Source organism: Alligator mississippiensis, chromosome 1 (genome assembly GCF_030867095.1).
Source record: "Alligator mississippiensis isolate rAllMis1 chromosome 1, rAllMis1, whole genome shotgun sequence".
Taxonomy (NCBI): Eukaryota; Metazoa; Chordata; order Crocodylia; family Alligatoridae; genus Alligator; species Alligator mississippiensis.
The window spans coordinates 199163982-199186447 of NC_081824.1; the positions used below are offsets into that span (position 1 = coordinate 199163982).

Genomic DNA, 22466 nt, shown 5'->3' on the forward strand with positions numbered 1-22466 from the left:
ACTGCCAAACACCACTATCCAGTGCTTCAGAAGGAAGGCTTTGTGCCAAGATGCAACTAAATGGGAAAAGAATAGGTGTCAAATAAGACACAGAAAGTTCATTTGAACTTTTATGCACCCTGCAAGTTATCCAACAAAGTATGTAAAACACTTTTGAAAGCAAAAAATCATTAGCACTCATTGGGTGTAAATAGAAATGTATCATTTAAGCATACTGAGGCATTTTAAGGTTACTGTAGCAATAGTATTTTTCTTTGTGATAGCATTTTCTCCATACTTTCTCACTAACATTGAGTGCTACATTTAATTATCTTGTTTAGAAACATTCTCATAGATTCATAGATGTTAGGGTCGGAAGGGACCTCAACAGATCATCGAGTCCGACCCCCTGCATAAGCAGGAAAGAGTGCTGGGTCTAGATGACCCCAGCTAGATGCTCATCTAACCTCCTCTTGAAGACCCCCAGGGTAGGGGAGAGCACCACCTCCCTTGGGAGCCCATTCCAGACCCTGGTCACTCGAACTGTGAAGAAGTTCTTCCTAATGTCCAATCTAAATCTGCTCTCTGCTAGCTCGTGGCCATTATTTCTTGTAACCCCCAGGGGTGCCTTGGTGAATAAAACCTCACCAATTCCCTTCTGTGCCCCCGTGATGAACTTATAGGCGGCCACAAGTTCGCCTCTCAACCTTCTCTTGCGGAGGCTGAAAAGATCCAGTTTCTCTAGTCTCTTCTCGTAGGGCTTGGTCTGCAGGCCCTTGACCATACGAGTGGCCCTTCTCTGGACCCTCTCCAGGTTATCCGCATCCCTCTTGAATTGCGGCGCCCAGAATTGCACGCAGTACTCCAACTGCGGTCTGACCAGCGCCCGATAGAGGGGAAGTATCACCTCCTTGGACCTATTTGTCACGCATCTGCTGATGCACGATAAAGTGCCATTGGCTTTTTTGATGGCTTCGTCACGCTGCCGACTCATGTTCATCTTGGAGTCCACTAGGACTCCAAGATCCCTTTCCAATTCCGTGCCACCCAGCATGTCATTCCCTAGGCTGTAGGTGTGCTGGACATTTTTCCTCCCTAGGTGCAGCACTTTGCATTTCTCCTTGTTGAACTGCATTCTGTTGTTTTCTGCCCACTTCTCCAACCTGTCCAGATCTGCTTGCAGCTGTTCCCTGCCCTCTGGCGTGTCCACTTCTCCCCATAGCTTTGTGTCATCTGCAAACTTGGACAGAGTACCTTTCACTCCCTCGTCCAAGTCACTGATGAAGACATTAAAGAGTATCAGTCCAAGGAACGAACCCTGCGGGACCCCACTGCCCACACCCTTCCAGGTCGAAACTGACCCATCCACCACGACTCTCTGGGTGCGACCCTCCAACCAATTCACCACCCATCGGACTGTGTAGTTATCCAAGTCACAGCCTCTTAACTTGTTCACCAGTATGGGGTGGGATACCGTATCGAAGGCCTTCCTGAAGTCTAAGTATACGACATCCACCCCTCCTCCTGTGTCCAGGCGTTTCGTAACCTGGTCATAGAAAGAAACTAGATTGGTCAGCCACGAACCCGTGCTGATTTCCCCTCAGCATAATTTGTCCTGCCGGGCTCTCACAAATGCAAGCCTTGATAATTTTTTCAAAGACTTTGCCAAGGATGGAGGTGAGACTGACAGGTCTATAGTTGCCCGGGTCCTCCTTCCTCCCCTTTTTGAAAATGGGGACCACGTTGGCCCTTTTCCAGTCCTCCGGGACTTGGCCCGTGCGCCACAAGCATTCAAATATTCCCGCCAGTGGCTCTGCAATGATGTCGGCCAGTGCCTTCAGCACCCTCGGATGGAGCTCATCCGGGCCTGCCGACTTAAAGGCATCCAGTTCTTCCAAGTGACTCTGCACCATCTCAGGGTCTACGCATGGCAGTCTGGTGCCTTGCTGCTGCCTCTCTACAACCCCAGTGAGAGACTTGTCATGTCCCTCGCTTAGGAACACTGAGGCAAAGAACTCGTTGAGGAGTTCAGCCTTGTCCCCCCTGTCTGTCACCAATTGTTTCTGCCCATTTAGCAGGGGTCCTATTCCTCCCTGGGCCTTCCTTTTACTCCCTGTATATCTAAAAAACAATTTCTTGTTGTCTTCATCTTTTGTTGAATATGACTAAAGTGACTTCTTGGTGACAAAGCTGAAGTGTCATTGTAAATTAGATTTATTTTTTTTAAAAAGAGGTTTCAGCAGTAGCACACAATTTGTTGTACTGAATCTGAGACGGACTAACTTGTTCTTGTTATGTACTAACTTCAAGATCTTAAGACTCCAGGGACCAGTCTAATTTATAGTTGGAAAGTTTCTTTTGGGATCTTGATCTCCACCCAGAAAATTTGGTTGCTTCCCTTAGCAGGCTCTAACTACAGTCAGTACTGAAGATAGATAGAAAAATATATGCGTAAAAGAAGATTGCATATGTATAGTTAGAAGGGATAACATTGACTTGTAAAACCCCATTTCTGCTTCATACTGTTGCGCACACAAAGTTAGTTAACAACTACAGTTACTAGAACTGAAAGAAGTTAACAGCAAAAATAGCCTCTGTATGTTCACTGTTTGCTTGCAGCATTTGGCAATGCTTTGTGTGTAGCTAGTTTTACTGTGCTTGTGCATATAAAGTTACACAAAAAACTTTTACCCATATAATGAGCTAGAGAATAAAAAAATCCCTCATTTGTTTTTAAGCAAAAAATATCTTGGGGCATTCCCTTTAAATGATGATCTATCAAAAATTGAAGGGATTTTTAAAAATTAGCCAGTTTAAGAAAAAACAAGGCAAGCTGACAGTACCTTTTTTCCTCTCCTATACTTGTATTTTTAAACTTTTGGTGCTTGGTTTTTCTCCCCGCACACTGAGACCTGAGGTCTGCACATTTTTTACACATGTGCATGTTAATTTTTCATGCATTCATTTACTGCTGATATACATATACTTGGAGGGACTGAGGTGCCTGCTAAAATCAGGGACTTTATACAAGTATATGTACTAAATACAGGTCTGATTTGTACTCCCAGACATGTGCACACACAGATGAACAAGTAGATTTGTTTAAAAATCAGTTCTTGAATCTTAATTTTTTTAGCTGACCAGAAGACAAGGCAACTCAATCATCTATGTAATATTTATAGTCAAATAGAACTTTGAATCCTCAGCCACTGTAAAAAATAAATAGTAAAGGATAATCTGTGCCCCAAAGAGTTTGCAGTTGAGAAGACAAGATGAAACAGGTGGATAAGTGGGTCTATGGGGAGGTAACTAATAATAGGATGTTTTAGCGGAGGCTAGCTGTGGGCACAAGTCCTAGCCAACTGATTGCAGTTACTTGGTTACTATCAAAGTGATTCACTTTTAAAAAATGAGATTAATCTATATACTTCTGTAATGTGGATCAGTAATATTGAAGAAGTCACAGAGAATTCAGAAATATTTTATTCAGCAATCATGTATAAATTAGCCAAATTGTAAAACAGAAAAGATGATCTCACTATTCCAGCAGGCTGGTTACATCCCACCATACTAGGAATGTGGCTAAACAGTTGTCTTGAACATGCACCTGGTTAATGGATCCCAGACAAGGCTTTAGTTGTGTTCTTTCAACAACACTCTTCCCAGTACATCCGTGTGCTCCACCGTGTTTGTGAGTCATCTTCCACGCTGCCTAAGCACTTGTATCAGTTACCTCTGGGAAGCTGTGGGGAACTGTCTCCATCTGCATTATTGGGGGCAGAGTGGTTGGAAGACAGGGAAAGCATCACATGGGCAATGCATCCTGGCATATTGTAATGTCCAGGTAGCTAGGCTGCATGAGAACAAAGTACACAGACGTGCTTAGTGGATTCTCTCTACACAACAACATGACGCATGCGTGACGTCAACAACATGACGTCATGCATGCATGACGAATAGATCCAAAGAGGTGATGCATGACGAATAGATCCATAGATCCAAAGAGGTGATACTTCCCCTCTATCGGGCGCTGGTCAGACCGCAGTCGGAGTACTGCGTGCAATTCTGGGCACTGCACTTCAAGAGGGATGCGGATAACCTGGAGAGGGTCCAGAGAAGGGCCACTCGTATGGTTAAGGGCCTACAGACCAAGCCCTACGAGGAGAGACTAGAGAAACTGGACCTTTTCAGCCTCTGCAAGAGAAGGTTGAGAGGTGACCTTGTGGCTGCCTATAAGTTCATCACGGGGGCACAGAAGAGAATTGGTGAGGTTTTATTCACCAAGGCACCCCCGGGGGTTACAAGAAATAACGGCCACAAGCTAGCAGAGAGCAGATTTAGACTGGACATTAGGAAGAACTTCTTCACAGTTCGAGTGGCCAGGGTCTGGAACGGGCTCCCAAGGGAGATGGTGCTCTCCCCTACCCTGGGGGTCTTCAAAAGGAGGTTGGATATGCATCTAGCTGGGGTCATCTAGACCCAGCACTCTTTCCTGCCTATGCAGGGGGTCGGACTCGATGATCTATTGAGGTCCCTTCCGACCCTAACATCTATGAATCTATGAACAACATTACTGTAGAAACAGTAACAGGAAGAAAACTGTCAGCCTTGGCCACTAAACAGTTAGGGAAGGTCCTGCTTTGAGCAGGGGATTGGACTAGACCTCCTGAGGTCCCTTCCAACCCTAACTTTCTACGATTCTATGACAATGGCTAGGTATGAGTGAAGTGTCTGCATCCCTTCACTGTTCATTTCCAGACTTCCATTCTTTTGAGGGAGGCAGAGTTAGTAAAATAATTAGCCGGAGGAAACGATCATTTTTTTGGAACTCCACTGATACTCACTTTCAACCATAGCTACTTGCTAAATCAAGAAAGTCAGTATAACCATGGATGTACTCTCTGGCAATGTTCCGGTTGCTAGGGAAACTATAACTGAATTTTCTAACTTTCAGTTCAACCATAGTGTCGAATAGCATTGGTCTTGTTTCATGCACTGAATAAACGATTCTAATATTTGTGGGTTTTAATTAAGATGGGAACCAACTTTAAGCAGGCTGTGGTTGGCTTTGCTTTGGTAGCATCAGGGAGAAAGCACGAGGAAGGAATCTTTCCTACTCTTTATGCCCCCTAGAGCACAACTTTAATCCTCAGCACAGAGACTCTGAGGCTAGCGATACTGGAGGGCCTTATGCTTTCCAGTATCTCCCAGCAGAACGGTTTTGCAGAGATGGAGGCAAAAAACAACTTATCAGAGTGTAGCAGCAAGGACACCCCTATGCTCCTAGAAGCAGTGTGACTATTTTACAGCAAGCATAATATCTATGGCAGACTCTTCTGCTAAAACACCTTGATACTTGCCTAGAATGCCCAGTGAGTTTTAACGCTGTGGCTGTTAAAAAATATTATTCAAGTTGCTTATCTATCCACACTGAAGATTCTGCCAAAAGAGCAGTAACGTATTTTAGATGATTTCTTTTCCTCCAAGAAAGTTAATGCTCTTTAATGCCAAATCCCTCATGCTCGGTCAGAGCACTGAGGTGCAGCAGAGTATGGATAAGAAATTTCTTTCTCCTCCCATTGCACCTGCTTTGCAGGACAGAATTATTAGCAATAGGACAGATTTGTTTGCTGGCATTTTACAATGCTAAAGGAGGGCTCAGCTACCATTCTCAGCTGAGCTCCACAAGGGACCATTCTCTCAGTAGTAGTACTATGAATTACCCTAGTCTGCCTCACCCATTTTGCTTTGCACAGACTGGATGACTTTGGAAGTAGGACATCTCTGCTTTATTTCCTCTCTGCACGCAAAGGCAAATTAAATTCCACCTCCATGCCCCACCCTTCCCAAGTTTAACTCTTCACATATACTTTATTGTACAAATAAGAGTGTAACAACAGGAGTTAACACTGCCAGGGTTTTCTACTTGCATTCATATATACATTTGTTTCCTGTGTGTGGCTTTTGATCTAATAGCTGCATTAACTAATACAGTGTACTTCTAAAACAGCCAAGTAAACTAAGGTTGCTTAAACAAGCTTGCCTGTTCATGAGATAGCTAAGCACAGACCTTGAATATAATTGTGACAATAAACAAATTACTAGTGACAGTTCAATATTGCAGATAACAAAATCTTTCTTCCTTAGGAAGACTATGATCGTCTGAGACCTTTATCTTATCCTATGACCGATGTCTTCCTTATCTGCTTCTCAGTAGTAAATCCCGCCTCATTTCAAAATGTGAAGGAGGAGTGGGTACCAGAGCTAAAGGAGTATGCACCTAATGTACCCTTTTTATTAGTTGGAACTCAGGTATGTCTGATTTTATTTTGTTTTATTTAAATGATCCAATTCACTTAATGGCACCCTTTGGGACCAATGGGCCCATGTCAGGATCCAAATAAGTCTTCCTTTTGACTTCGCTTCGGGAATGTTACTGACACGCAGTAACAGGAAAGTAGGTTTGTTGTGTTCTGAGTACTCCACTAAGTTGACTTTGTTCTGCTAAAAAGAAAATGCGTCGTGTTCCTCAAGCAAGCGGGGCTCTTGAGCAGGCGCCTACACTTGCATGCATTATTCTTGTCACTGGGAGCATCGACAAAATGTTTACTGTAGAGCTGCCTAATTAGCTCCACAGTAAAACACTACCATCTACATGCGCAGTATTATTAGGAATGAGTAAACTAATTAACTCCGCCACGGGATAGTACTTGTAAGTACAAGTACTATTCTGCAGTGGAGTTTTTTACTCTGCAGCAACACATGTGTAGACACTGAGGGGGCTGGCTGGGATATAAAGATGCTTCAGTGTGGGGACTGACTGCCTGCCAGCTAGCCCTGCACTGGAGCACCCTTATGCCCCAGCCAGCCCCTCTGCAGCACACTGAGCTGGATCAGAGCAACCCTGGGCTGGTAGGCTGACCCCCCAGGTCCTCTGTCGGTCGGGGCTGCTCCAGCGTGGCTCAGTGTGCTGTGGTCCTAGGTGCACATTCAAACGGCGTGCCTGGGAGCAATAAACTCTGGAACGATATGCATGTGTAGACATGCCCACTGATATCAACAGGACTACCACTGTGAGTAAAACTACTTTTTGTCAGTAAACACTTTAGAGTTGTACTGCAGAAGAGCACTCCACATTCCTGACACAGCTTTATTGCACAGCTAACGATCATGTTCAGTGCTTGATGAAGTTAATGAAAGAACTTGTACTGACTTTATTGGGCACTGAATTAGGCTATGAACAGAAGTGGCTCAGTCCTGTGTATACTAAGTTTATCCCACTTCTGGGCTAGGGACAGAAATTACACACAAACCAGTATAAGTGATTGGAAACTGGTTTAAACCTGTAACAGAACAGAAGTTCAGTTCACATAAACTACTTACAAAATGGCTGAAACTTGTTTAAGATAAGCCTGGATGGATGTAGTATCAGACTTAGCTTATTTAGGTTAAGCTGGTCTATCAAACTTCTGTCCCAGATTCTCTCCTGACTCAAATTAACTCAGTCCCCCAGCATCCCAGGATGCTTTGCACCTCCCCCACAAACTCTACTTCACAGGGTAAGCAGATGAATTGTGGGCTGGAATTAAATAACTTGCCTACCTTCTTCCGGTTTCTCATTATTCAGGAAGTTAGGGGCCTGCCCCTAAGTTTCAAAGGGCTTTTGGATCACACTCTAGGAAAAACATCCAGGGTTTGGATTATAACATGACTTCTGTTTTAATAAAATCAAAATGAACAAGGGTCTTCTGCTTACTGACTGATGTTATGCGAGCCCACTGATTTTTGTTTAAAAATAATGTAATTGTGCCATATTACCACAATCTTTCCTACTAGATTGATCTTCGTGATGATCCAAAAACTATAGCAAGATTGAATGATATGAAAGAGAAGCCTGTATCTCTGGAGCAAGGGCAGAAGTTAGCAAAAGAGGTAAGCCAGACACTCTTGAAATATATTTAAAAAAAAATCACATTCCTAATCATTTTACTCTAGATTGCATTTTTCTTCCTCCTTATTTGGTAATTCTGCAGTCTAAACAGATGGCTTTTTCTAAAGTCAGTGTTAAATATGGCTAACAAGTGGGCATGCTTAAAAGTATTTTCCTGTTAATAATAGTGTAAATCCCTTTGTATGAAAGTCAATAAAAGCTATACCAACATGAGTCACAGATAATTAAAACGTTAGAAGTGCCTTTAAGCAATTAATCATTACAAAGTGCTCTATGGCTTCTTTTTTTTTTTTTTTTTTTAATATCAGGTGGATGTTTTGTCCCTGTGGCACTTCTATTTATAGTTCATTTCTGTTTTCATAAATTAATCTCTATAAATTGGCCATGCAGTTCTTCCTGCCAGTTATGTTGCTTATCTGAAGTACCTGAAGACCCTTAAAAAAGCTGCTTTTACTGTGCTTCTTTCAGAAGCAGAATTGAATTAAATGAATTCCAAAACTGTTTTCCAAAGAAAAAAGAAAGGAATAATTTGTGTACAGAAAGGAGAGTATATTGGGATGATTTTCTAAGTCAAAGACAAGACTTGGGGTGCTTCTATAGAAACAAAAATCTAAAGGACTAATGAGCAGAATTAACAGACCTGAATATCTGAATGATGGAGCTATTAAACATATTTATTTTTCTTGACAGATAGGAGCCTGCTGCTATGTGGAGTGTTCAGCTTTAACACAGAAAGGACTGAAGAGTGTTTTTGATGAGGCTATTATAGCCATTTTAACTCCAAAGAAACACACAGTGAAAAAAAGAATAGGATCACGATGCATAAACTGCTGTTTGATCACGTGAGATACAGCTGACAATGGCCAGGTCTACTGTGAAATTCTATCAGAAGCTCAAATAATACAGCGCATAAGTACACATAGAACTTGTTACAGGTCATAGAACAGTTAGAAAGCTAAAATTAGGAATCTGGCTCCTGAAATCGGTGAGATAATTCAGAAGAAAAAAAAAAAATCAACAAAAATCTAGTAAGAAGCAGCCACCATCTGTTACAAATATTTTATTCAGACTGGAAGGTACAGTCTCTCAGGGGTTATATAGTTTAGAGTAAGCAACAACTGCATCGTGTTGCAACAGCGTATAAACAATGCCGTAAGTAGAGAAGCTTGGCCCAAAACACTTTGAAAGGATTTGGATAATCTTCTGCTTTGATCATGTGAAAACTTCTGCACAGTCTGTATGGAATCTGCACAAAGAAATACCTTCTCTTTCTCTTTGCTCCAGTTATCTGCTTTTGTATGTAAGCTGCTTCCGGTTCCAATATATCCACAGAGGTGCAATAATAAGACCAGCCACATAGCCAAAGGTAGCTCCGAGGGAACATGAAATGGGCCATACCTGAGGGGAAACATATGGTAAAAAACAGGAAAAAAAAGGAAACGTTGGTGTTGTTTTATGTACTTCACGAGCACAAGTTTTCGGCATAATCTAAATATTGTAAGGCGGTACAACCTCCTTCTATTTTAAAGCTTGACATGCTTTCCTAAAGAATGCCAAAAGTGTAACAAAATCATACATGCATTTATCATGAACACTAAATGTTGTACAGTTTTTAATTATAATGCATTAAAATGTAACCAGGCTTCTGGCTATTGCAGATTTAGTTTGAGATTTGACAAAACTGTGTGAGAAACTTAAGTATTTATATTTACATTATGTTTCAGTCCAGATTTATTGGGAAAAAATTATATTCTCCCATCTTGCTGCACACCTTTTGAGCCTTTTTGAAAAAGAAAACTACACATTTTACCCCACATATTTGTAAATTCTGCATCCCTTTTCCTGATGGAACATTTGTGCTGTCAGAGAGGTATGCATAAATGAATGAATACCAAATGAGAGCCTATATCAAGACAGAGATGGGGGTTTGCTTGATTGCACACTCAAGCATGCTCTTCAATTTAGGAGTAGGAAGAAATGTGGAAATGTGGAAACAGGCTAAACATTTTATGTGCAGTTTAGCAATTAAAAAGTAGGTCTAGTTAACTGTAGCCCTCAATAGGGTAGTTTGTTTAGGAATGCATTTAATTTCCCAATACAAGGACAGCAAACTATCTCACAATAGTCAACACATACTCTCACTGTTCTTATTTGAACGAGGGGGGAATCAAAAAGCATTTTAAATTGAAGTCCTTATCTGCCTTAGGATGTGATTATTCCCACTTAGCTACGTCCGCTACTGTATGAAGGTCCTTACTGCACTGGTGACAACCTTATTGGAGGGTAAATTTAATTCCTATTGCTCTTCTAAAGAGTCTTTCCCCCATCTTTGCACAGGAGAACCTCACTGTGCCTGCTGTTCAATATTCTCCTTTGGAACTAAGTATAAATTGGCTTGCAATTCATGAGCAGCAAAAGGGAAGGTTGCTTTTCATGGTACTACTTCTTCCTTCCAGATGCTCTCTTTCCTACATTTGATTCCTTTCTTTATTGTTCCTTTCTGGTACAGGGAAGTATATCTCCTTCTTATAGTGTGATCCTGGGAATTGTAACTGGGAATAAATATGATTTCAGTCCTCTGCTGTTTCATCTTCACATTCCTTACCATGTGCAGTTTTATAAATATTATTTGGAGGTCTTAAGGAGTGTAGCAAAGATGACAATATCTGCAAATGAGGTGCCTTAGGTACTCTTTATTGACCTTGATTCATTTTTCTATTCATAGCCATTATTTCTGCTATTCAGTACTTTTGTTCTATAATGTCCTGGCTGCTGCCTCTCTTTTAAACCAAAGACGTGCTCATTTTCATTCATTAACAATGGTGATACATATAGTCTATAAAAGAGTCTAACAATGTTTTGATATATTACATACATTAACTAGCATAGTGTGTTTTGTGGCCTTAGCTAAGACCATGCTTCAACTGGATCTAAACACTTCCATTATGAGACTGAAATCAAATCAAATATTGTTTTAAAAATTTAGGTGAGAAAAGAGGAATCCCAAGAATGATAGGATACATGCATTTTATCTTCTCTCTGAAATCTTCTTTCTCAGTACTATTCAGCTGAAAGAGTGGTACCTTCTTACCCAATAAGAAAAATCATATATACCTCTCTGCTATCCGCAATAGCTGTGGCCAATGGTTTGATGAACTCAGAAATTTTCTCTTGCATTTAGTTCACTAACTGTGAGTGGTCAGTGATCCATTATTAAAAATCTTACCTATATTAGGTGAATTATGGTCTGTAGATCCTTATCTGCTTTACTCAAGTACAGACGGATGTTGCTGGTTGCTTTTGAATCTTGCGTGTTACTCCTTCTCATAAATAAATATCCCTGACAATCAACAGCAACTGCATCTTTTTTGGTATTTTGCACTAATGTTGCTCTTTATCTGCCTTTTACTGTTAATGTAATTTAAGGAGTTTCTGGTTATGTTCTAACATCTTCTGGCTGGTCAAGCTGCAACCCAGAGTAAATGATTATTTAAAACAATGCTCTTGCATTCTCAATCACTGTCCAACATTGCATAACTTTTTTTTTCTAAATATAATAATGCCTTTGCTTTCTTTCCACCGTTAAGAACATTCTTTCTTGTTTTCTCTTAAAGCTATATTATTGTCTTGCAGAAGTTTAGTCTGTCATTGATATTCAACACATGGCTCTCTGAAACCTCTCCTTACTGCAGCTGGCAGAGATGAGTGAGAGGAGAGAGAAAGAAAAAAAAAAAGCACACATCCCATCCCAATCACTGTATGAAGAAGGGAGCAAAGAAAGAGACAAAAAACACCACCTATATCCTTCCAGAGCACAAAAGTGAAACATGCTGGCCCATATCCTCAGTGCTATTACAAGCTCTTTATTCTGCTCTTACGGCACAAAAGAGTTGTAAAGCCAGTTTAATTGGTTGCCTGGGGATTCCTCAAACACAGGAGGGAAAATCTCCCTTGTTGATCTGACACAGTTATTCTATGCTGCTCTCCCCTTTCCTCAAAGCCTCCTAGGCAGGGGTCATGGATAGGGGTAGGATGGCAGAGCTGTACTGTGATGCCTCTGGATCTTCAGAGTTGAGCATCACCGCTCTCTACTGCATCCAGGAGCTTCATTTCTGTAGGCTCCGTGTGTTTTTGTGGTCCTTTTTCAAGTAATTTTGACTTTTTTGAGTCAGGTTGGATTCTCCCAGTTTCCTGAATTTGTTACTTTTATGTGGATTGGTTCCTCCTACCCTATATCAAAGCCTCCCTGATTACTTGATAAAAAATGGAAGCCGTACCTTACTCATTTATCTTGTTAAATGAGGCCTCACTCCATTTGCTTAAAGTATGCAGGTATTAGGTTAATGAAGCTGATTATCTGGTCTCAGAATCAGCTCTTTCAAATCTTCTGAGAGTTGTGGAGGATTGTACACAATTAGTTTTTTATTTTCTACTTGCTACCCAAAAGAAATTAGTCATAAACTGCTGCTGCTCCTATCTACACACCTTCACTGATCTGTATGTAAAAAGCCAGGTTACAAAGTGATAAGTGTGAAGGTATACTCTATCCTGACTACAGGACAAAGAGAGAGAGAGTGTTTCCAGCTAGAAGTGGAAAAAACTAGGACTTTTTTCAAATAACTATCATCAGGTGGAATAAACACCAGCCATCATCCTTGCAAAATCCACTGCAAGTAAGTTGCTTGCAGATGATATGCCCATGGAAACTTACCGATTCTAAGCACCAACATGTAATATGACTCTTATTTGAACAACTGCTTGAAAAAAATATCCACCTACTCACTTATTGGCACATGGTCTTCATTTTAAGGAAGGACAAATAGACTAGTGGTTACAAGACAGTTATGGTTTCTACTCCTACTTTAGTCATTGGTTTGTTTTGTGGTCTTGGATAAGTAACAATTTCTCTGTGCCTTGGTTTCCCATGTATAAGATGGTCAGAATGCTTGCCTTCCTCACAAGAGTTTCCTGAGGTTCAGCTAACCAAGAGAAGACAGTACATTTCCACTTCTGTAGTGTCTGATAAACACCTACAACCATGAGTATGCAAAACAAGCAGCAACCATTATGCATATTGAAGTATACCACACTGAGCATAGTGTCTGCTGGACAGTGCACTGTGGCCATTCTGCACTGCTCTGCTTATGGATTCTGGCTGTGTCTTGCTATGGGGGGGATCACTCCCAGGCACATCAATCTACTAGTGCCACAGATGCTGGTGTAGCTCATTTGCCAACCTTTCTCTCCTAACATATAGATCATACTTGGGATGCCCATGCACTGCACTGACCCAAAGCTGTGGTTGTTGCCCCTGAGGGCTGTTAGCAGTGTAAGGCTGCTCTGAGTTACCGAGTATCTGACTGTACACTCAGAAGCCCCAAGCTTTGGAGAGAGCATGCCCTATTATGTCCCAGTTTGTGCTATGTGACTTTTTGCTGTAGCTGAGGATCTAGAGGATCTACATCTAAAGAGGAATACAAATTTCTTGCTAGTCACTAGCAAACACTGCTACTCTAGCTTGTGTTAGGTTTATTAAGGAAGCATTCAAGCATCTAGATTTTGGGCCAGGGTCATGGGTGCCCTTTAACTCCCATCGTCTTCAAATAGAGTAGATGGCTCTTGGTCTTTGCTAGGGTGCCTACAATGTTGCAGGATCAGACTTGCGTAAAAGCTCTACAAAACTAGGCATCTAGATAATAACATCAGGACTCTTAATTGCATGACTGTTCTGTCCTTTGTTATGAACATGCCGTTTGCACCACAGGCAATGGGAATTACATATAGCTCGTGGGCGGATTTTGGCCTTTATTACATGTGGAGCTGGTGGTATAGTTGCTAAATTGCCTAATGTAGTGTACATAAAGTAAGCAGCTGACTACTAAGGATTTAATTAAAAATGTGCATACAGTAGGTATACTGCTCTATGGTACTTGGTACTTAAAATTTTAATAAACTGGGCCCATTCTTTTGACACTGTACAAGTGCACTTCTTTGATTCCTGAAATATCACTTTTCATTTTTATGCTTACAATTTCATACAATGTCTGTGGTATCAGTTAGGAAGCTACATAAGTAGGTTATGACTAAATAAGTTTCAGTATGAAGCTACTATAAATAAATGTGCACAAGGTTGTCTTTCCCCCAGCACCTAACATGCCTTAAATGCTTGTATGTTGAACATGTCATGTTCTTTTTATTTCAATATATGCTTTTACATTAATCTATTTTGGTTGCATGCGTGTCTTCACTAAAATGCATCTGATTCACGTGATCTGCAAGATGTATGTGTTGATAAACACGTGCAGAGGGGAAATAACTTGTTTTTGCTGGTTGCTGCTATTAAATACGTTTTAAGTCACAGAAATTCTAAGTGGCTCTGTGACACTGTTTGGATCCCACTATTTTAAGCAAAAAATATGGTCATTAAATAAAAGCAGTGCCAGCCCCATTGGAGGGAAAATCCCCATGGAGGTGAAAGAAATTCACACTGTATTCTGGAAATATATGTGGATTCTACCTTTCCCATCTTTTTTTGAATATTGTTACATCAGGTAGCAAATCCAGGAAAAAATATAGTAACAAAACTATGAGCTCAGTAGCACTGTATTAAGAATTAAAGGAGCGTGTGAAGTAGAAATTGTGGTCTGTTTTGCCTCAGGTGACTGATGCTTGCTTAACTACCACGACTGTTCTCAAAATTCTCCATTCTTGTTTGTTCTAGGATAGAAATATTTGTCGGGTGCCTACATTATTATTTAACATGTCTGTAAATAAAGTTACAGGGCAATCAATTCCTTTGAGTTAAAACAGCAACACAAACTCTGCTCTCGACATACCCAAATAGGTATACTGCATAAGCAGAAATAGTCTGAGGTTCCCCTCTCTCCTTTCTACTACCACTATCAGATATTTCGATAATAGAAGTATTTCTATAATAGAAGTAAGTGAAATATTGTTTCAGGGTCATTTTTTAGCTCCTAGGTGTGATAAACTAAACTTAGATAAAAACTATTTTGTGTAAAAACAGCTGTGTATCAACTCAGTAAGAGATATAATTATTTAAAAATTTGGTGTGGAAATAAGCAAGTAATAAAATCCAAATGGTCACTAGTCATTTCCAAAATCCAGTCTCTGTCAGTAAGGAACAGGATGAAGGCATTAATTGCATGGCACTTAGAACATGCTAATGGTGTTTTGTCTGCAGTCACGCCACCGTGCGCTTCAATTTAGCTCACAAACTATGCAGTAAGAGGGTGAGTCAGTAAGCTTTCCAGCAACACAGATGCAGCAGGAAGTCCGGGTGGTAATTGAGTGCCATTGCTATTCCTTTTGAACCAGCACTAAATCAATAGCCTAGGATGGTGTTTGAAGGCACTGTACTCTTATAGGTATCATATTTCAGATTACAGAGAAAACAGAGTTTCTAGCCATCTAACACACTTAAAAGGAGACAACCAACTTAAGGTACAGTCAATCTGAGGAAAACCAAGAGTAGCTCTTAGCAGTGAATCTCTCTCCTGTTTTGTTTTTGTTTTATTATCACTTTTTCCTTTGCTAAAATGCTGCTGTTTCCCCATTGCTGTACAACAACCCACACAGAGGAGAAACTGACTGTAGCCAAGTGCTGTCAAAGTAAACAGCGAGAAAATACAAAAAAAATTTGTCTCCAATTTTTATACACCTTCTCCCCCACCCCTGCAGAAAAACCCAGACACCAGTGAGATTATTAAATTGGCTGCATCTTTTTAAAGATTCCTTAACATGTATTTTAAGTATAGAAGTGTTAACCCACCCCCCCCCCCCCCCCCGCCTCACAAAATTGCAACTACAGTAATTATCTTTACATACTAAATTGTCTGTGACAACTGTCGACTCTATCCATTGCTGCTTGGCTGTATAGAGTTGCTCTTTGTTTATGGCTGCCATACATCACCTCAAAGGTGAACGTCTTTCCATAGCAGATAAAAGGTGTTTCCCCTGCTTATTGCAGGAGGGCTTTGTGAGACTCTCAGTAATTATCTAGTATTTGTAAAGCTCCTTGAAATTATGTGTGTTCTAAAACTGTCAACAACTTAAAAAAAGGAATTATTTCCTATGCCTTCACTAGTGCTATTGCCACACTCCCATCCTGTATCACAGCTAGAAACAACTAGATTTTGCATACATAGTTCTTCGTATCTTTCCAAAACCAAGGGTAGTTTTATTCAAAATACTAAACTAAAACTCATGGAAACCCCTGCACTATCTAACCCTTAATTTAAGTTTAAAAAAATAACTCTCATGACATCTATGCCACACATTTATTTTACTATTTTGACAAACCTGTGAAATACTGAAAAGATTAATCTTGGGAGGCATGTCAGATATTTTAGAAATTACAAAACAAAGTTACAGAATAAAAGCCTGATCTGCTGCCTTTATGGAGGGAGAGTTTCCACTGACATATACAAGAATTTTACCTGAGATAAACAGCTGGATTGAGCTCTATACCTACCAAACATTGCAGATCTATCACTGAAACTTGCTGTTACATGGTTCAAGATGCTTTTAATTGAAAATAATAAATAATAAACTTAAACAGAGTTTGGTTAAATTTCATATTTCTTATTAACCTAGATTAAATGCTTTTCCATTAGACTTGTATGGATATCTATCTTGATTTGCCACAGCATAATCTAGGTCTCTAGAATTAGTACTTTGTATAATACTCATTTTTCACTTCCACTTTGAATTAATGTTCAGACAATTAAAGAATATTGACACTTTATTTTTAAAACCATATTATGTTCCAATCAGTGAAATTGATGACTAATTGCCTAAAATGAAATGTATGCTTTTAAAAATGCATTTTCATGTATTTTTTCAAATATAGACAGGCCCAATCATCTGCACATCCCCTTGTATGCAATACTTTTTCAAAATTTAAATCTGAAAAATAAAATAAATGGAGATTTTCTGAGACATTTGTATGTACTGATCTTTGTTTTGCTGTCTAGGTGACACATCTGTAAAACTGTAAAAATGACTAGTATTTAAAATGAAAAGTTAATTTATTGTGAAAAATACCAGGTTGCTAGTACAGCACATGGAAACCCAGGCCACTAAGCAGGTGGGACATAAGTAGCAGAACTATAAACTTCCACAATCCCCCTCTGGTTAATATTACCCATCCTGATCTAAAGAGACCACTCTCTGGCCATTCATACCTTAAGCTTTCTATTTAGATTGCTGATGGAGATGCCAATGTTGATGTGGACAACTACTGAATGGTGAATGGACTCAGACCAACAAATTACTTAACCTATAAATTAAATTTTTAAATATGACTTTAAACCAACAACCCATCTCCCTCTCCCAGGAAATGGCAATTTGGTGATTGCAGGAGCACACTACATGCACGTGCTAGAAAAAAAAAAAAACCCTCTTAGGGACAGTACTCTCCTGAACTGAGTATGCTAACACAATCCTGATAAAAAAGAGATGGAAAAAGACTGAATACCACCTATTCACACTGGCTAATCTGAGTTGGTGCCATTTTGAAGGGAAAAATGATGGATGGTGACTTCATGGAAGTGCATCTAGAAATTAAGTTTTCTGGCTCCCAAATCCAGACGGTTAGTCTACATGGGGACCCTGAATTTACTAAAGTAGTTGTTAAATCCTGAGCAAATGGAAACAAACCTCTCTTAATTATACAAAGTTTATTTTAGTATACACATCAGCTTTTAGCTTCACTAGCATAACTAAAGAAACACCCCAGTACTTATCTTTCTAAGCCCAAATAGTATATTTATGCATTTGAACTTTAAAAGTTAGAGCTGACATGAGGTTGTATTGCCTTATCCCAGGACTGCAACAGAATCATAGGTCAGCAGTTAAAAAAAAGCTAGTTCCATGACATGATGATTCTTCCCAACTAAGGCTGAGCACTTTTATTATTGAAGTACAATTTAGCTCAATATATAGAAAGGATGGTCAGAAGCCCAAATACAGACAACTCCCTTAGCACCCTCAGGTGCATCCTGTCCAGCCCCATGGACTTGTACATGTCCAGCTTTTCTAAACAGTCCCTAACCTGTTCTTTCGCCACTGTTGACTGCTCACTTCCTCCCCAAACTGCTGCCTGGTGCAGTAGTCTGGGAGCTGGCCTTGCCTGCAAAGACTGAGACAAAGACGACATTAAGCACTTCAGCCTTTTCTGCAACCTCTATCACGAGGCTGCCTACCCCATTTAATAAGCAACCCACACTTTCCCTGACCCTCTTCTTGCTACTGACATACTTGTGGAAACCCTTCATGTCCCTTGCTAGTTGCACTTTGGCCTTCCTAACTTCATCCCTGCATGCCTGAGCAATGCTCTTATACTCCTCCCTATTTATTTGTCCAAGTTTCCACTTCTTATAAGCTACCTTTTTGTGACTTAGTTTACTGAAGAGTTCCCTGCTAAGACAAGCTAGTCTTCTGCCATACTTGCTAGTCTTCATGCACGTGAGGAGGGTTTGTTCCTGCACTCTCAGTAACACTTCTTTAAAGTATAGCCAGCTGCCTGGGACTCTTCTCTCCCTCAGACTGGCTTCCCAGAGGATCCTGTGCATGAGTTCCTTAAGTGAGTTGAAGTCTGCTTTTCTGAAGTCCAGAGTCCTTATTCTGCTGCTCTTCATTCTTCTTTTCCTCAGGATCCTGAACTCAATCATCTTGTGGTCACTGCTGCCCAAGTTGCCATCCATTACTGCATTCCCCACCAATTCTTCCCTGTTTGTGAGCAGCAGGTCAAGATGAGCACAGCCGCTCCAGTACCTGCACCAGGAAGTTGTCCCCAACACTCTCCAAAAACTTCCTGGATTGCCTGCACACTGCTGTATTGCCCTCCCAGCAGATGTCAGGCTGATTCAAGTCCACCCATGAGAACCAGGGCCTGTGACTGGGAAACTTCCACTAACTATTTAGAGAAAGCCTCATCTGCCACTTCCTCCTGGTCTGGTGGTCTACAGTAGACACCTACCACAACATCACCCTTTAATGCTCTCCCCTCTAACCTTAACCCAAGACTTTCAATAGACTTATCTCCAGTTTCATACTGGAGCTCTGAGCAATCATGTCTCTTTTACACGAAGTGCAATTCCTCCTCCTCTTCTTCCTTGCCTTTTCTTCCCGAACAGGGAAGAGGCAGAGGAAGGATTTAAACCCAGGCTTCCCACATCCAGGGTGAGGGCACTAAACACTGAACTACTGGATAAACAGAGGTCTCCTCCTCTGGCCATGTTTTAGAGGAAAAGAGAAACTCTAGTTCTATTTTTAAGAAGAATGGAAGCACTTTCCCTTCAGGGCAAGGTTCTAGGTTGTGAATCCCAGATGGAGGAAGGGCACTCTCCTGTAATGCCAAAGAAGACATGCAAGGCCTGGCAAAAAGGTGGGCTCTATGACACGCTCCGATCCTCAACATGTCTCCTCTCTCAAAATACTCGCTGTTTTGAACCCACTCTGAGGCACCTACACCAATGGCGCTCAACCTTTTGGCCCCGCAGGCTGAGTGGCGTGGGATAGGTCTACAAGTCAGCTGGGACGCTGCGCTCCAGGATGAAGCCTGCACATCCAGATCCAGACCAAGCTTCCCCTGCCCAGCCCCGCATGCCAGGATTTGGGCCCTGTGCTACCTCTGCCTGGCCTCATGTGCAGGGATCAAGCTCCAGGGCTTGTGCCACCTCTGCCAGGCTCTGTGCACTGGGATCAGGCCCTGTACCACCTCCACCCAGCCTTGCATGTTGGGAACAGGCTCTGGGGCCCTGCAACACCTCCACCAGGCCCTGTGTGCCTGGATTGGGCCTTGCATTACCCCGTGTGCCAGATCTAGCACTCGGGGCCATGTTCTGTGAGGCCCCTCAAAGGCCAAATGACAAGGCACCAGAGGCTGGATGTTGCCCCTGAGCCAGGGGTTGACTACACCTGACCTACACAGTATAAAGAGCTCAGGTGCTTCATTCAGCCCTGCAGACTATGGCACTGCGGTACTGAACACTCTTTTTGTACCAGTCTCTAGGTATTCATTTTTCAACATGGCTAGTTTGTATCTGCGTTGGTGTAAAGGGGGAATGGAAGGCTCGCTCTTTCGCTGGAAGTGGGATCTATCTATTTAACTTAACTTCAACCTACTTGTGACCTTTTTGTTACAGCACAAGTTCCTTAATGACTGTACCATTCTGTTCCATCATTTCCCTCCCTTGGGGGTGGAGCTATTTTGTACTTGTCTGCTAGACACTCCCACTTTCCTCATTTTAACCCTACCCCAAGCCTCACATTTTCTTCTTTCAAGCTCATGAGTGGGCTGCTTTTAGAACCAGTCACTGCTACTGCCTAATACTGTGCAGATTTGGGCATGTTGTGCAGCAAGCCTTCAAAGCCCTGCCAGTCTCAGAAAGGAGATCAGAAACAAACTATATCTTCTCCAGGGTAATTAAGAACATTACTATTTATAGCAGTCTTCATTAAAAAGTCAGCATTTTACCAGCAGATAATACTGTGTAATAAGCTCTCAAATACCATGGCTTCTCTTATAACTACAACAGGAAAAAATTATCTTTCATCTCATTGAAAGGCTGACTTCTTAGTGATGACCACAAGATTCAATGCATTGATGTGGCAAATGATGTCATGAAGAGGGTGGATGAACACGTGGCTTTGTCTGATGCTAGGGCTCTGTATACTATATTTACATTCATTTGCTGCCCTTTTCTCTATTTCCTTACATACTGTTTCTCTACCACCTTCTTTTCCTCTGTTCACCATCTCATGTAAAGATAAGTATATTTTGGATAAAATACTTTATTTTATTGCTGGGTTAAGGCTAAGCAGAATTTTGTAAACTCTTATACTTCACTGCAAAAATTCTGGAAGACAAAAGAAAAAAATAAAAGAGTGATGACAATATACGTATATTAGGACATTTTATTTTTACACAACAAATTCTAATCGTGGCAGTCTCGTAAAGCTGAACTACACAAGAATTCCAGATCTCTCTAGTAGCTGAGCAAGTTTTAGCCACCACTCTCTTTCTAGACAATTGATTTAGTGATATTTAGCATGATGTATACTTATAGGAAAAATAACATTTATGTTTTTATCTGATTTAATTTTACTGCTATTTATTTCATAGCTCATCTTGCATTATAGCAGGATGTGTTTTTGCTGAAGGCTGCAAGTTTTCATGTATATAGGAAAATAAGTGGTTTCATTCCACTTGTGGGTTTTGATGGTTCAACTTCCTCAACTTGTATACATAAGAAAATTAACAGATTGAGACAAGGGAATGGAGAGAAAGGGCAAACTGAAGTTCATTAGAGACTGTGAGACAGATAAGTCTGATCAAGCTTCAAACCTGGTTTCCATTACTGCTACATAATACAACCTTTTTTTTTGGAGATCTGAATCAGAACCTAATTAAAGCACAGTTTATAAGAGCTATAACTGTTTTCCCCATTCCTCTAAACCGTGCTCCAAGAAAGGTCAGGACAATTCATACACAACTCAGAAGAAAAAAGAATTTTAAAAGAATACCACCTGACCTTCTACAAAGCTGACAGGAGCTTGCTCACGAGAGAGGTAATATGCCCTATAATCACAAGTAATAGCAGTCAAATCACACTGGAAGTGTCTTAAAATAATTACAGGAAGTTCAACAGGGAAATATTTGCAACATTCTGAGTAGTTATGTAAACATAGAAAACCATCATTATTCTAAAACTATGAAATATAGTAAAATTTGGTTAATTTGTCACTCCAGGGGGGATTGGTAGTGATGACTAATTATCTTTGAGTGAATAATAATCAGTAGTTAGCCATTTTCAACTTTTTGCGAGATGTATTTTGCATGTTATATTGAGACACAGTAAAGATTTGTGACATTGATAACAAAGAAAAATATATACACAAATTCTATGCACAAACTGCATATAATTTTGCTTGCTATAGGAGTCCTGTATGCTTACATACAGATTAAGGCTTAAGGTAAATATTTGTACTACAAAAATTCAGAGTGTTCATTTTATAAGAATCACATGATTACCACAGGCTATAGTTATCAGTCACAGTTTTGCTTTGCACTTGTACCAAACACTCATCACCAAAAGACAAAATGGTTGATCTTTTTGAGCCAAGAAAAGCAAAAAAGTATCCAATACTTTGTGAGCATCAGCTGGCTGGACTGGTACTATGATTAGCACCTTTTTAAGATGACTAATTATCCCACTGTACATTTGGAAAGGACTAATTATGCTTTAACAAATGACAAATCAGCCAAAGCAGAGGTGCTCAACCCCCAGCCCCTAGGCAGATCTGGCCCCTTGTGCCATGCCATCCAGACTGTGGGGAGCTTCCCACAGGTCCAAACATTTGTTGCTGGGGGAGCAGTAGCACCGCTTCGCTACTGGCAAAATTCCTTATCCATGGGGAACCCGCTGCGCTGGACAGCATGGCCTTGTACACTGGATCAGGTGGGCTGGGCGCAGGTGGTTGGGGCATTGTCGCCAGATCGCAGCACATA

At 40.8% G+C, this 22466-nt stretch overlaps 2 protein-coding genes across 4 annotated transcripts in view; one reads left to right on the top strand and one right to left on the bottom strand.

Moving 5' to 3' along the window:
• The window catches only part of RHOQ (ras homolog family member Q), a 32160-nt gene extending 23289 nt beyond the window's left edge, over positions 1-8871 (top strand). Inside the window, exons 3-5 of the mRNA XM_006272175.4 lie at positions 6127-6291; positions 7816-7911; positions 8621-8871. Coding sequence (XP_006272237.1) covers positions 6127-6291; positions 7816-7911; positions 8621-8776 — 417 coding nt within the window. The 3' untranslated portion in view covers positions 8777-8871. The remainder of the gene's footprint in view (positions 1-6126; positions 6292-7815; positions 7912-8620) is intronic.
• A 104-nt stretch (positions 8872-8975) lies between these two features.
• Positions 8976-22466, bottom strand: part of PIGF (phosphatidylinositol glycan anchor biosynthesis class F) — a 48468-nt gene continuing 34977 nt past the window's right edge. Inside the window, exon 6 of one of the 3 annotated variants that reach the window (XM_006272176.4) lies at positions 8976-9328. In XM_006272176.4, the coding sequence (XP_006272238.1) occupies positions 9215-9328 (114 nt within the window). In that variant the 3' untranslated portion in view covers positions 8976-9214. Of the gene's footprint in view, positions 20815-22466 lie in introns of all 3 variants that reach the window. The other 2 variants (XM_019485351.2, XM_019485352.2) reach the window with 2 other exon arrangements.